The sequence below is a fragment of the Fringilla coelebs genome, assembly GCF_963513975.1.
Source record: "Fringilla coelebs genome assembly, chromosome: 2".
Taxonomy (NCBI): Eukaryota; Metazoa; Chordata; class Aves; order Passeriformes; family Fringillidae; genus Fringilla; species Fringilla coelebs.
Window position 1 is genome coordinate 49856864 of NC_140029.1, and position 12476 is coordinate 49869339.

A 12476-nucleotide genomic window follows, 5' to 3' on the forward strand; every position below is an offset into this window, starting at 1 on the left:
GGTGTGTCCCAAATGATGCATTCAATGGAATGACTCCTAGGGGCTGTGAAAAACAAGCATCAGATAGCTTCTGTGAGAAAGAATTCTTTTCACTCTTATTAGTCAAAATAAGTCATTGTAGTGCCAGTCAAAACTATTTACTTTCTTTGCATTATTTATTATTTTTGAAGGAACTAATCGTAGTTCTCTTTTTTTTTTCCCCTGTCAAGAGTGGGACAATGAATTGGTTCTTTCTACTCCCATATTACTGACCTTCAAGAAGGAAGATAGGGTTACAGATTTTTCATGAAGAGCAAGCATCAAGTACAGTAGAAACTGTAAAGCTCAAAGATATGGAACTTTACTAAGTCTCATAACCTATCTAGAGGACAGTTTTCCACAGGGTTGTCACAGTTTGGCTTTTTTCCTTTAATTTCAAGCATTCTGATCCACCTACATCTCAGCAGCTCCTAATAAAACACAAAACTAAAAAACCTCCAATTCAAAAATGGAACCACATGAACAAAAAGGAATTCAGCAATGACAGTAATTCTACAAGACAATAAGTCTTACAATAGCTTAATGGCTATTACAGTTTACCCATACTACCTTGACTGGGTTTTTTTCATATTCTTCACTTGAAGAACTGATCTAAAATGGGATGTTTTATGTTTAGATAACATATCAGATGGCTTTAAAAACAATCTGTTCTCAGCTTGTTTAAGAAAATTTTAAAAGATGACTGATTAAAGACTGCTTCTATAATTCCTCATAGTCCATAGACCTTCCAACGCAGGGAGGAACCTGTAAGATTAGAACCTGCTGTCAGGCAGAAATTTAAGAGCTTTGCTGACTAGACAGTTCATGATAAAAGGCAAGAGACACTTGTACATTTTACAATTTTGTAAGCTGCTGCCATCATAACAGACGGGATTGATAAATCTTCCAAGAATATGAATTGTAGTATCTTTTTAGTGAGAAACAGTTTAAAAAAATTTACTGGAAGCTGTTAAACTGCATACTTTTGCTCTGAAAAAAATGTATAATTACTGTGAAACCATTTATAAGATTTTGAACAATACCAAATTTAAGAATTGTTTCGCAGTAGAGGGATATCTACAATATTGAAAGATTTTCTTTAGAGAGCCTTGTTTTAATTTTGCTACCATTTTTACCACAAGTCTATACTTCTACCATTCTTCTACATTTTACTTCTTTTTTTTCTGGCCAATATTGCTAAAATAATGAGAAAATATTAAAAGTACTCCTTGCCTGAATGTAATGAGACCAATAAATACTTTAGCTTTTAAAAACTGAATTTACACCATAGAATGCCATTTAGGGCAAGTAATATTTTAGTATTTCTAGTTAGTATTTGCCCTGATTTTTACTTGCATTCATTGAATCTTTTTATACTTTATTTCCTGTACTAGGAGGTCCCCTAGTGAGATCAACTAAGAGAATAAGAAACTTCCTCTCCATTGAAAATATACTTTTGCATCTGTTAGAGTAGAATTTCAGCAGACAATATGTAGGAATTCTGGAAAAGCAAACTTAATACTGGATTAACAAGCTAATTAACAAGGCTGTAATAACCAGAAAATTCTATGCATAGTTTTAATAATAAGCACAAATTAAGCTATGTGAACTGAGGTTGTTTCAAAATGAATATTAAAAAAAATTAAATTAGAATTACTATGAAATTAATGTAAATATACATCTCCAAAAAAAGAATACCATTCATACATTTCACATTTAATTTAAAATATGGAAGACAAATCCTAACTTGAAACACTCTATTCAAACAAAATTTATTAACATCTAGAAACTGCAGAAAAGAAAGAATTAGTCTGACTTCACCAGAAGAAAAGACCACAGGAGCATACTCCTGTGCTGAAAATTATAATATGTCAAATATCTGAACTGGTAAAAAAAAAGTCCTGAAATAGAATTGAATGTTATTGTCATATAAGCCAGTAAGCACATCAAGTTTATTGTCTGAAATGAAAAAAAAAATACATTATAAAGAAGTTAAAAGCTTCATGGAGTAGGTCCAGAAAATGTTCAGGCAATTACCATTTGCCCCAATCCAAAACTCACTCCTCTATATAGCTGTTACTAAAATCTAAGATCTAAAAGGAATCACATACAAAGTTTGTCAGGCAGCAGGAGCTATGCTTCTGCACATACCCAAAAGTGCCTAAGTTTGGTAGTGCCGAAGAGCTCATGGCTTGGTTCACACCCGAACCTGTCAGGTTCTAGAAACAGGGATCTGTTTGCTCATCTTGTTTGTGGCACCCAATCCAGCAAATTATTTCAGTCCATGTGTAATGCACTGAAGAACTGACAGGACAAAGCAGCATCTGGTATTGCATGACCATTTCTAAACAGAAATACATATTATTGATTACATTGCTAGTGGCTACAAAGATTCATCTACCTGGAAACTCAGGTTTAGAGCATCCTTGCAGTGGGAAGTTCAAGCCCATGCTACCTTCCTCTTTGGAAGCTTCCCTGCCTATCAGCTCACAACCTGTGCTAGGACAGAGGCTTTTCTTCTTTCCTCCAATCAGAGGTTGGGTCACTGTGTAGAAATGCCAGCTGCTCTTAGAGATAAAATGAGCTGTAACTGCATAACAACATGGCAACTTAGGAAACAGAAGGAGATAGCACACTTTCAGTCCTGGTCATTGTTTCATAGGCACAAGCCTGGGATCAGAGGCCCTGGCACATGTTCTGCATCTGCCCAGTTGCATTGTTCCATAAGGGACTCCTCCCAACATGCTGTTCATTATACAGTTCCTATACGGTAATCCCTGGTGCAGAGATGGGAGAAGGTTGAAGCAACAATAAAACGTACCATTTTCCAGCCAAGTGGGGAAGATGAGGGTTATTACAGCTCTAAGATTATTCTCAGAGAGGGTGTACTTAGTATCTCTATCAATCACTTTTACCCACCATCTTTTGAAGCTTTGTTTTTCTTAAATAATTGCTCATTATTGAATTAAACACAATATTTTAAAGGGTCTGTATTACAGTTAAAACTAAGTGTTATTCTTCCTTAGTCATTACCATTACTGGGTTTTTTACATGCATATTAAATCTATGTATCACACTGTCTGAAAAAACCCTCTTCCTCCTCTTTCCTTCACAAGGGTTTTAAATTTCTCCAGAGCATTTCAAGCCTATGTTGGTGGTGGTGGTGAAACCTTGAGAGACATTAAGTTCCTTCAAGTTTTTATAGAAAGATAAGCAGCCAGACAGAGGAGAGGAGTCTGACAAAGGAAGAATTCCACAGAGGCAGAAGATACTTCATGAGATCATCTCCAACATTACGCCACAGAATTCACATAAACTAGAGACATTGTGTGTATTTTGATTGCAAGAAAAGCTTGTTCCAAACTAGATATTCCTTACATGCAACAAAAACCTGACTAACAAGCAAATTCTTAGGAAGTTAAGGTTCATAAACTCCAGTCCTCACAGATCTACTCATTTCGCCAACATTACAATTATCAACATCAATATTATTGAGACTCAGATTACAGACCAAACTGGGCTACATCTGCTAGCAGACCAACATCTGCACCAGTCATTTTAGTTAGTCCTTCTGCAGCTGGTAAAAAAATATTTACAGTATTCCCCATGTAAGTTTAACCCATGATTAAGAATGGACAATAACCCAAGAGTATTATTTTGCTGGACATACGGGTAAAGACAAGAAAAATTTTGAGATTAGAGCACCCCAAAAAAATCATTCCAAAATTAGTGGTAATTTATTTCTCCCTGAAGACTTAAAGTTCTATGGTCTATGTTAGGCAAAAGTCAAGCTAGATTATCACAATGGTGACTTCTGTGATCAAAAAAAAGCATAATCACAAAAACAAAGAAGAAAATTTCAAAGGTTAGGGAGCTCTTCAAAAGCTAAATTAACTAGAATTTTTTTTTCAAATAGTTTTTCTTTCACAAGATTTTTTTCGGAAATAAACTGGACAGCATTGTTGCACACCAAATACTGTATTTTTGGAGTGTTTCCTTGAGCAAGGTCAGTTGATGCAGCATCAATTCTCTGAGTGGTTTTAGCCCACTGTCTAGCTTCAGCCATAGTGGTAAAATGTTGCAAGTCTTAAGAATTGTAAATTCTTTTCATTTTCTCCTTCCAAATTAGTGGTTTGATAAAGTTAAAAAAAAAAGGGGGAGAGAGCCAAATAATTTTCTCTTCTCCTTAAGAGCAAGAGGATGACTATGAACTCAGCCATCACCTGTCACACTTGGCTATACCCTGCTGCTTGCTCTCTCTTACAGATAGTGCAAGAATAGCACAGGAAGCATTATGGATTGGAGAGATGCAAAAAACCAAACAAAATAAAAAAAACCCAAACAAAGTTATGGCAGTTGATTTGTAGAGATGTTGGATGCAAAACTGTAGAAACATTTTTTCACTTGTGTTATTTATTTCTTACAAACTTGTTCTTTAAATCCATGGGCGGATTTATGGGTGCGAATATCCTCTATAGTTATGTTTCATCCTAGGAATCAGAATTCCTTCATGCAGATTTTATGGTTAAGCATAGGATCCAGAATAACAATTCTACTGTATTAATACCTTTTTAGCAATTTGCACAGTACAGAAATCAGATTAAGGTATGTCTCAAACACTAACACGTTAGATAACAGGGCAATGCAATGAGTCACAGACTAAGCAAGCACAATTTCCAAAACATTTCACATGATTCTAGTAAGCTCTTTTTTACACTTTCACTTTGTAGACTGTAAAAGAATAGAAGCCATAGCTGAAATTTTTAGGCAACTTCACCACCTTTACAGGAGAGATTATATGCTTGTTCTCTAATGCTAAACTAAAAATCATGCATGAAACAGTTCCATCATTGATTTTATATTCTCTCAAGATGCAAATGTTTCTTTAGAAGACTAAAGATTATTCAGAAGAAACATCAAGGAATATGGGTGATTTAAGAAAAAAATCCCACCATATGCTCTTGGCAGGAGCAAAAGGGAAGCTCTTTATGTTTCTTCTCTAACAATAAATTGTAATGCCCCAGGGAACCAGAGATCTTTGAAAGTTCGAGTTTTATAGCAGTTGGGAACAGAGTGCATTGATTCTACTTAGCTCTTGCCAATGTTAACGACTGTTACTGTGATCAAAGTCTAACTTCGTGCATTCCAAGCAAGATTATAGTTCTCCAGGCACATGAAACAAGTTTACAGACTACAGTTTGCAGTTATGCTTTAAGTTAAAGAAGAAATCAAGCTGTGGTAGTGTTTTTAGAGGCTGCCAACTTCAATCCATGTTAAAAATATTCCTGATCATATTTGTGAACAAAAGAGTATCTAAATAAACACATTGATGTGTGCCAGTATTTCAGCTTTTTGTGAACATCTGAGACATGTTTTTTTTTGTGATTTTTGACTCTCTCAGTATAAACACCAGTTTTGATTTTCAAAAGCTGATTTTTTTAATCAATATTTTTGATAAGGGTCCAATGAGGTGCAAGAATGTTGTTTCCATTTGAAGTAGCAGCTCAGATGCTGCACCTCAGTCCATTCAAGTCTGAGCCTCATTTCTCTAGAACATACAGTTCTAGTAGCCAAAGCTGTCAGTTGGGAAATAGATGTACAAAGTGTACTAAAATTACCCAAACAGGAGGAGTTACAGAACAAAGGCACTGTTTTCTGTGCCCTCCCTTAATAGTTGCTATATTTTATTCTGCAGTTCTGTTTTCTTCTATCTTCCTTTTCTTAACAACTAATCTTAAACACTGTAGGTTAAACTTTGTTTAGATGGACATTCTCATCAGCCTCAAAGGAAGAGGAAAGAAAATACATGAATGTAAGAGCTCTTAATTTTCTCAAAAGCTCTTATTACTCTCTAGCCAATATCCAACACAGTTCTTACTACTCTCTAACCAATATCCAGCATAGGTATTTCAAGTGGCCATATCACTTGTGTTTATTTGCTTGACTGAAAAACCATTTTGCCAAGGTGTAGTAACACTTAAAAAAGTAAACTTCCCAAAGACCACAGATCACATTCTGCTAAGCAGCGATGCATAAATGTTGCTAAAACTCCCCTGTCCAAAAAAAACTTTTACCTCCATCACAAAAGTGCTTCCATATGCCACAAGGACCTCACGACATAACAAGAAGTTCACTCCATCACTTGTACTTTACATCAAAAAGTGATATGGAAAGCCATTGGCAGCAGTTAGTGATGCCTTGATGTTACACAAACAGCCTGCCAATCACTCAACAGCACAATTATTTGAGTATTTGCTGTTCACAAGCTGATCAAAGCTGATTTAAGTCTAGTCTGTTAAACTTTTTCCTCTCTTTCCAGGAGTGTGCCTGTAACCCCTCTGTGCCAGCATTCGCTCCTGCAAGGCTACAGGATCAACTGTTTCAGGAAGCTGTTTAGGAAGCCCATGAAGATACTATAGGAAACTTGCCAATCCAGAATGATTTTAACAGCCACAGATACACACAGCTGGCTAAAACTTCAGATACTATTACCAAAATAGCACTTCAACAGGAGTTAAGCATGTCAAAGCCTTGTGAAATGCAGAAATTGAATACAAATTATTCTCTGGATCTAATTCCTTGCCTAAAGGCCAATTAATATTTTTTAAAGATTTCTGTGGCATAGCTTGCCATTTTCCTTACTGCAGTATTGAGCTGTAATGAAGCACAGTCGCAAAAATACTGGATACAGATGCCAGTAATATGAGAGCAGAACAAAAGTATGTTCTACTCACATTATTATATTCACATATTAAAAAGGTAAATTATTTCAAGAATCAGATACTATTTTATACCTGGAATAACTTCCCCGAAGTGTGTAATTGTTTAACTGAGCTGAACAATTTCTACTGGTTTATTTCTATACAAAGTGTACCTTTGCATTTCTTCCTCTCCTACTCTCCCAGGCAGCTATATAGCAACTTTAAAATATTAATGGAAATATTAATGGAAATGAGGCGTAGGATATAAAATAAGTTTCTTCCCCAACTCCAATTTCAAAATTTATTTACTCTGCAAAGGACTCTAGACCTGGAAGTCGCTCTCATTTAATAACATGTTTTCCTGTTTTCAAAAAAATGTTCCCTATAGATTTTCTGCTCTGTTACTTGCAAATAGTTACTACAATTGTTTTGAAAGTAAGGATGAACCTCATCCTGATCACTGCTATAAACTGGTACTTTTCCTCCCTCAAATACTGCTATAACTTAGTTGAATTAATCACTGTTGATTAGACAGCTAATACAGATCCACAATCTTGTCATTTTAATATTTTTGAAGGGTTGTGGTTTTTCAAAGGAGAGGGTGGTTTTGTTTTTTGTAAGAGGGTATCAGAAATGTTAAGGTGCGTGACAGCACAGGGTTTCAAAGCTTATGAAGGAGGCATCAGAAGAACAAGAAGGGAAAAAACCTCAAATTCAAAACAAAAGGGAAAAGTCAAAGATGGCTCAGCAGAAAGCCATAAAATAAGGATTAGTTTAAAAGTGTGTACAGTTGTGCAAAGAAACAGGTTCTATTTTCCACATCTTAAGACATCCTAGATATTGTAAATAGAAGTGTTCGCTCAGCAGAAGACTCGTGGAAGAATAAAGAAGATCTCGAGTATCTGGCACCTATTGTACTCTCAACAATAGCTGCAGTCCAGGAGCTGTCACACAGCAAAGAGTACTGGATCTGTGAAGCCTTAAGGTAAAGACCTAGATTTTTTTTTTTTTGGCAGCTTTGGATATGAAATACCTGTCATTTAAGAAGGTATAAGCTTCATCATCATAAACTTCAACAGAAATATTGTTCCAGGAATCTTACATTAATTGCCCTCATTATGGTACTTAAACAGACAACCAGAATCAAACCACCCTTAAAGCCAACAAGACACTTCTTCTGTGGAACCATTCCCAGATCTTACCACTTGCTACCAAAGTAATTTTAAACAGACCTACATTATTTACACAGAAGTATCCATAAAAAGTACCCATAAGACTGCATTAGCTATTTATTGGACCAATAAAGTGAGACATGGAGCCACACAACCCAGAAGTATTAACAGAACCTGGTCCAAAACCTGGCCTGAAGGATTAAGTGAAAATTTACAACCCTTTTAATTAGCACACTTGAAATGAATTATCAAAATGAAAACTGCTTAACAGTTCTTGAAAGTTTAATCTCCTTGAAGGAAAAAAATCTCTTTGATTTTTAAGAGAAGTGGTTGTTTTAAAATTAATTTTTAATTAATTAATTACTTTTTAATTAATTAATTAATCAGAGCTATCAAACTTGGGAAGCCTGTTAAAGCACCCATCAAGGTCGAACATTCTATAGTGTTCAGCTTCAATCCACTAGCTTAGCAATTCATCCTCATGTTCAGCCAAATAGATCCCACAGTAATGATACATCTCAGAAGCAAATTGATCACTGTAAATTCTAGCAGTTATCATCTGGAATCTAGAAGCCCATTATCATGCCTAGTGTGGGGGTATTTTTCCCCTGAGAAGAGCTCTTTAAAACATACAAAATTTAGGAGAAAAAAAAAATCCAATTACAGATTATACTAAAACAGAAACAAGTCCTAACCACCAGACAGGATGACAAAATACACAGATATTAGGAAGATAGCACTGCTTTATGCTATTACTTCTGATTTTTGTTTCTAGCTAGACTCGCTTTATTTTGAGCACATTTTACATACATGAAACAGAAAAAAGCAGAAAATGCATTAGCATACTGTAAAAACTTAGTAGTCACTGAGGTTATAAAAAAAGTCTGTGAAGACAGAGCAAGACTGTCAAGGGCAATCAACAAATAAAGACTTTACTCAGAAGTATTAAAGATTGAATCCTCAAATGTCTGAAACATCAGAACCCAGGGAAAAAACCCAAACCCACCAAACAGTATTATCAGAAGAGAACTTGTCTGTACTCTGTGCTGTTTTTAAACCTTGTGCCGCTCACGATTCCAGAAAATTTAACTTTATCTTGATCGTATCATGGTGTGTTTTTTATAGTGGAAGGAAACGTCCTTTCTTCCTAAACAAATCAGTGGAATTGACTGCTATGCATCCCACTTTTGGAAGTTACCCTGTCTAACACAGATAAGTTTTAGCAAGACTTTCTAAAAATGTGAGTGGACAATAGTAAGCTATACCAATCTAAGGGTAGAACTACCCATAGATCAGGCTTTTCTTGTGAACAACACAAGCCAAGTTAATCATCCTAAGAAAAAGTAGGCCTGCATGTTTTCTCAATCTTTACATCTGTAAGAGACCTAGAAAAGATCTGTAAGGACCTAGAAAGTGCTTTTGTTTACAAAGCACTAACTATACAGCACTTACTACCTTTAAGCAACTAAATAAGCCACTTTACTCAAAGAAAGATTTCTATGGAACATGTCTTGACTATTTGGACAGTGGAGGGGGTGCATGGAGGTCAAAAATCCCAGTCATAGGAAGGCAACCTTGTTCCTTTCCAGTGCTCTTAAAGGAACTTTAAATTCTCAGGAGAGTAACCCTAACAAGTAATGGATATGCAGGAGGAATAGGATTCTCTTCTTTCTTTCCCAAAACGTGCTAGAAATCCTCAACTTACCCCACAGGACAAGTCAACAACCTCATATGACCTACATATGCTAATTTCAGCACCTAGAAGATCATGCTGTTTATCAGTCCCTTCAACCCCTACATGGAGAGTACATAGTGACATTTAAAATGTACCCATGGAAGGAAGAAGAGATTAATTCACTTTATCTCTCAGTTACACTTCTCAGCATATTCATGTTTCATATTTTGTTTCACTTAAAAAGAATTTTACTTTAAAGTAAAGCAAGTCCTTAGGTATCAATGAATGGGGAGGCCTTGCTGCCTTGTTTAACTACCATCTGGTAGGACAGGATTTCCAGGCAATTTGATGTTCCAGTAACAAAACATGTTTGTTTCTTCCCTCCTTGTTTGATGGATGAGGACTATTCTGAAAAAATGATCCTGGAAAATGTATTCAGTTTTTGTACTATTTCAACTTTGGAAACAAAAAGACAGGAAAAAGTTATTTCACTAGTTTAAGGAATATCCATATTGAATTACTTGGAGTTATACAAAATGGAATAATAAATAATTGGCAAGGAAACTAGCTATTCAATATCTGTGTTTAGGCATGGTTGCTAAGACAATTTTGTAATTTTTTATTATGAAAAGAAGTCTTCATCTTTCCATGCAATTATTAATCTTTTGTATTGTGGTTATCTTGATCAGGAAACAAATTAATTAGTGGAAGTTCAAGAAGTTAACTGTCCATTATTAGGAGATTCCATCGTCACTTAGGTGCTTCCTGAATCTTCATGAAGACTCTCAAAACAAACCCTTGTATTTTCTTTCTCAGTCGTTCCATAATATCTGCCAGAAGAATGCAGAGACAGATCGTTCCCTACATGAACCTTACAGTACATCAAAATAACTAAAGAAGTTTCTCTTTCACAAGGATCTTAGGAAAAGATTCAGTCTTCAGCAATTTGTTGGGATAGTCACTCTTTCTGAGCTGGCCAAGAATATCTAGAAATAAACTAATTGGAAAAAGAAAAAAAAAAAAACCAGACCATATTTTTGAGTCTCCTACTTAGAAAAGGAAAAAAGCCACAAATTTGTTCTGATGCTTCTTCTTGAAATATAGAACCTTGGCTAATTTAGGGAACAAGATAAGAAGAGAGAGTGGTGTGGTTTTTCAAATAAAATACTACAAAGGAAGTTGAGTATCTATAACAAAAATAGTTAAACCAATTCTCATCATTTCCATTTCCAGACAGGGCAAGGGGGAGGAGAAAGGATTGCTTTGCTTTCTCCTACATTGTATAGAAGGCACTGCACAAAAAAAAAAGAAAATTTTACCTACTGCACTTCAAAAAGAGAGAATGGATGAGTCACTGGAGCCACAGCCAAACACAGAAGTGTTTCTCTTTTTGTCAAACAAAGCAATGCTAGCAACAATATAATCTTTTTTTTTTTTTCCTTTGTCAAACAGATACTGAAATCTGAACCAGAAAGATGGAAAACTGACTTAGCACAATTGAAGCAGAAAAATTTGAATGTTCAAGTTTATGGTTATTTCAGGGTTCTTTTGTCAGCTACTAGGTTGTTTTTGCCATATAACACACAATCCGTTGGGGCATAAATGCTTATAAATGTATGTATGAATGAGAATTATCTGAATTTGTATTGTATACAAACAGCACACACACACACCTGCAAACCAACTATTGGACTATTTCTTTTCCTGAATTATAACTTTCTGAACTCTCACAAAATGTTCGATACACTTGTATAGTTACTATGAATCTTACAGTCTTACCTACTGTGCAACAAGAAAACCTCAAGTTTCTGTCTGTTTTACTCTGAAATGAAGCTTAGAAAGATCTTTCATGTTATATAAGAGCTAAAAAAACCTAATGCAAACAACCCCCACCACCAAACCCACAAACAAACAAACAAAAAGCCCCTAAGCTTCAAGTTTGGTTTCCCCCACAGCAATACCACTTAATTTTGGACTAATGACACAATTCTGAAAACCAAGCAATAATCTCAATTTCACTGTAAACCTTTAACATGTGATTGCTTTCACATCAATTATATTCAACTCAAATTAGATATAAACAAAGACTTTTTAAAAAATGGATACCTCAGTCTGACCTTCATGGGCACTGGATTCATGAGTGACACGAATAGCCTAAAATTAAAATATATTTCAATCAGACATTAAATGAGACACTTTCAGTGTTGCAAGAACCATTCTTGCCTTTGATTTATCAATTACATAGATGTAACTATTTTTGTTCAGCGCTTATAATAAATAAGAAAGCTAATAAACAAATAATCTCCACCTCCAAGGATCAGAAGACCACTCCTTCAGTTTCTTAACAGTCAATTCAGGTCAAATATCTGAGAGTTTGTAATGGCACTTTTGCACACAGCCAATACTTTTTTTAGCTATCATTTTGAGCAGAAAAAATAATTTTGACAGAAGCTCCAATCAGTCATTTTGTGTCCAACATTTCCATAGAAAATGTCATAAATCTCTGCTGTTTCTGTTTATTGCTACTTCCTTTAGCCACACATTAATACTCATATTCAATATGCTCTAACTTAAAAATCATCAAGGTTTTCATTTTGAGAGCATTATTAACATCATTAACATCAGGAGCAACAGCACTGTTCTCCATCCACCACTGGCCAGATGTTTCTGCCACATCCTTTCGAACAGTACTAATGATGTGGCTAACCAGAATATCAGCTAGTTCATCTCATGGTTTAGGATGGTAGGGGAAGGAGATCATATTTCAGCCAAATCAGCTCTTTGAGTGCCTCAACTGCTCAAAGCTTAGAGATATGACCAGAAGGCACAAATTAAAAGAGGCAACAAAAGGACAACCCTTTCAGCAATAGCCCCAGATCAGCTTAAATTGACCATTAAACTATATCCTGA

General features: G+C 35.3%; 1 protein-coding gene across 1 annotated transcript in view; it reads right to left on the bottom strand.

Moving 5' to 3' along the window:
* The window catches only part of UCHL3 (ubiquitin C-terminal hydrolase L3), a 41301-nt gene that overhangs the window by 15247 nt on the left and 13578 nt on the right, over positions 1 to 12476 (bottom strand). The window contains exon 5 of the mRNA XM_084226490.1: positions 11673 to 11720. Within this exon, the coding sequence (XP_084082616.1) occupies positions 11673 to 11720 (48 nt within the window). The remainder of the gene's footprint in view (positions 1 to 11672; positions 11721 to 12476) is intronic.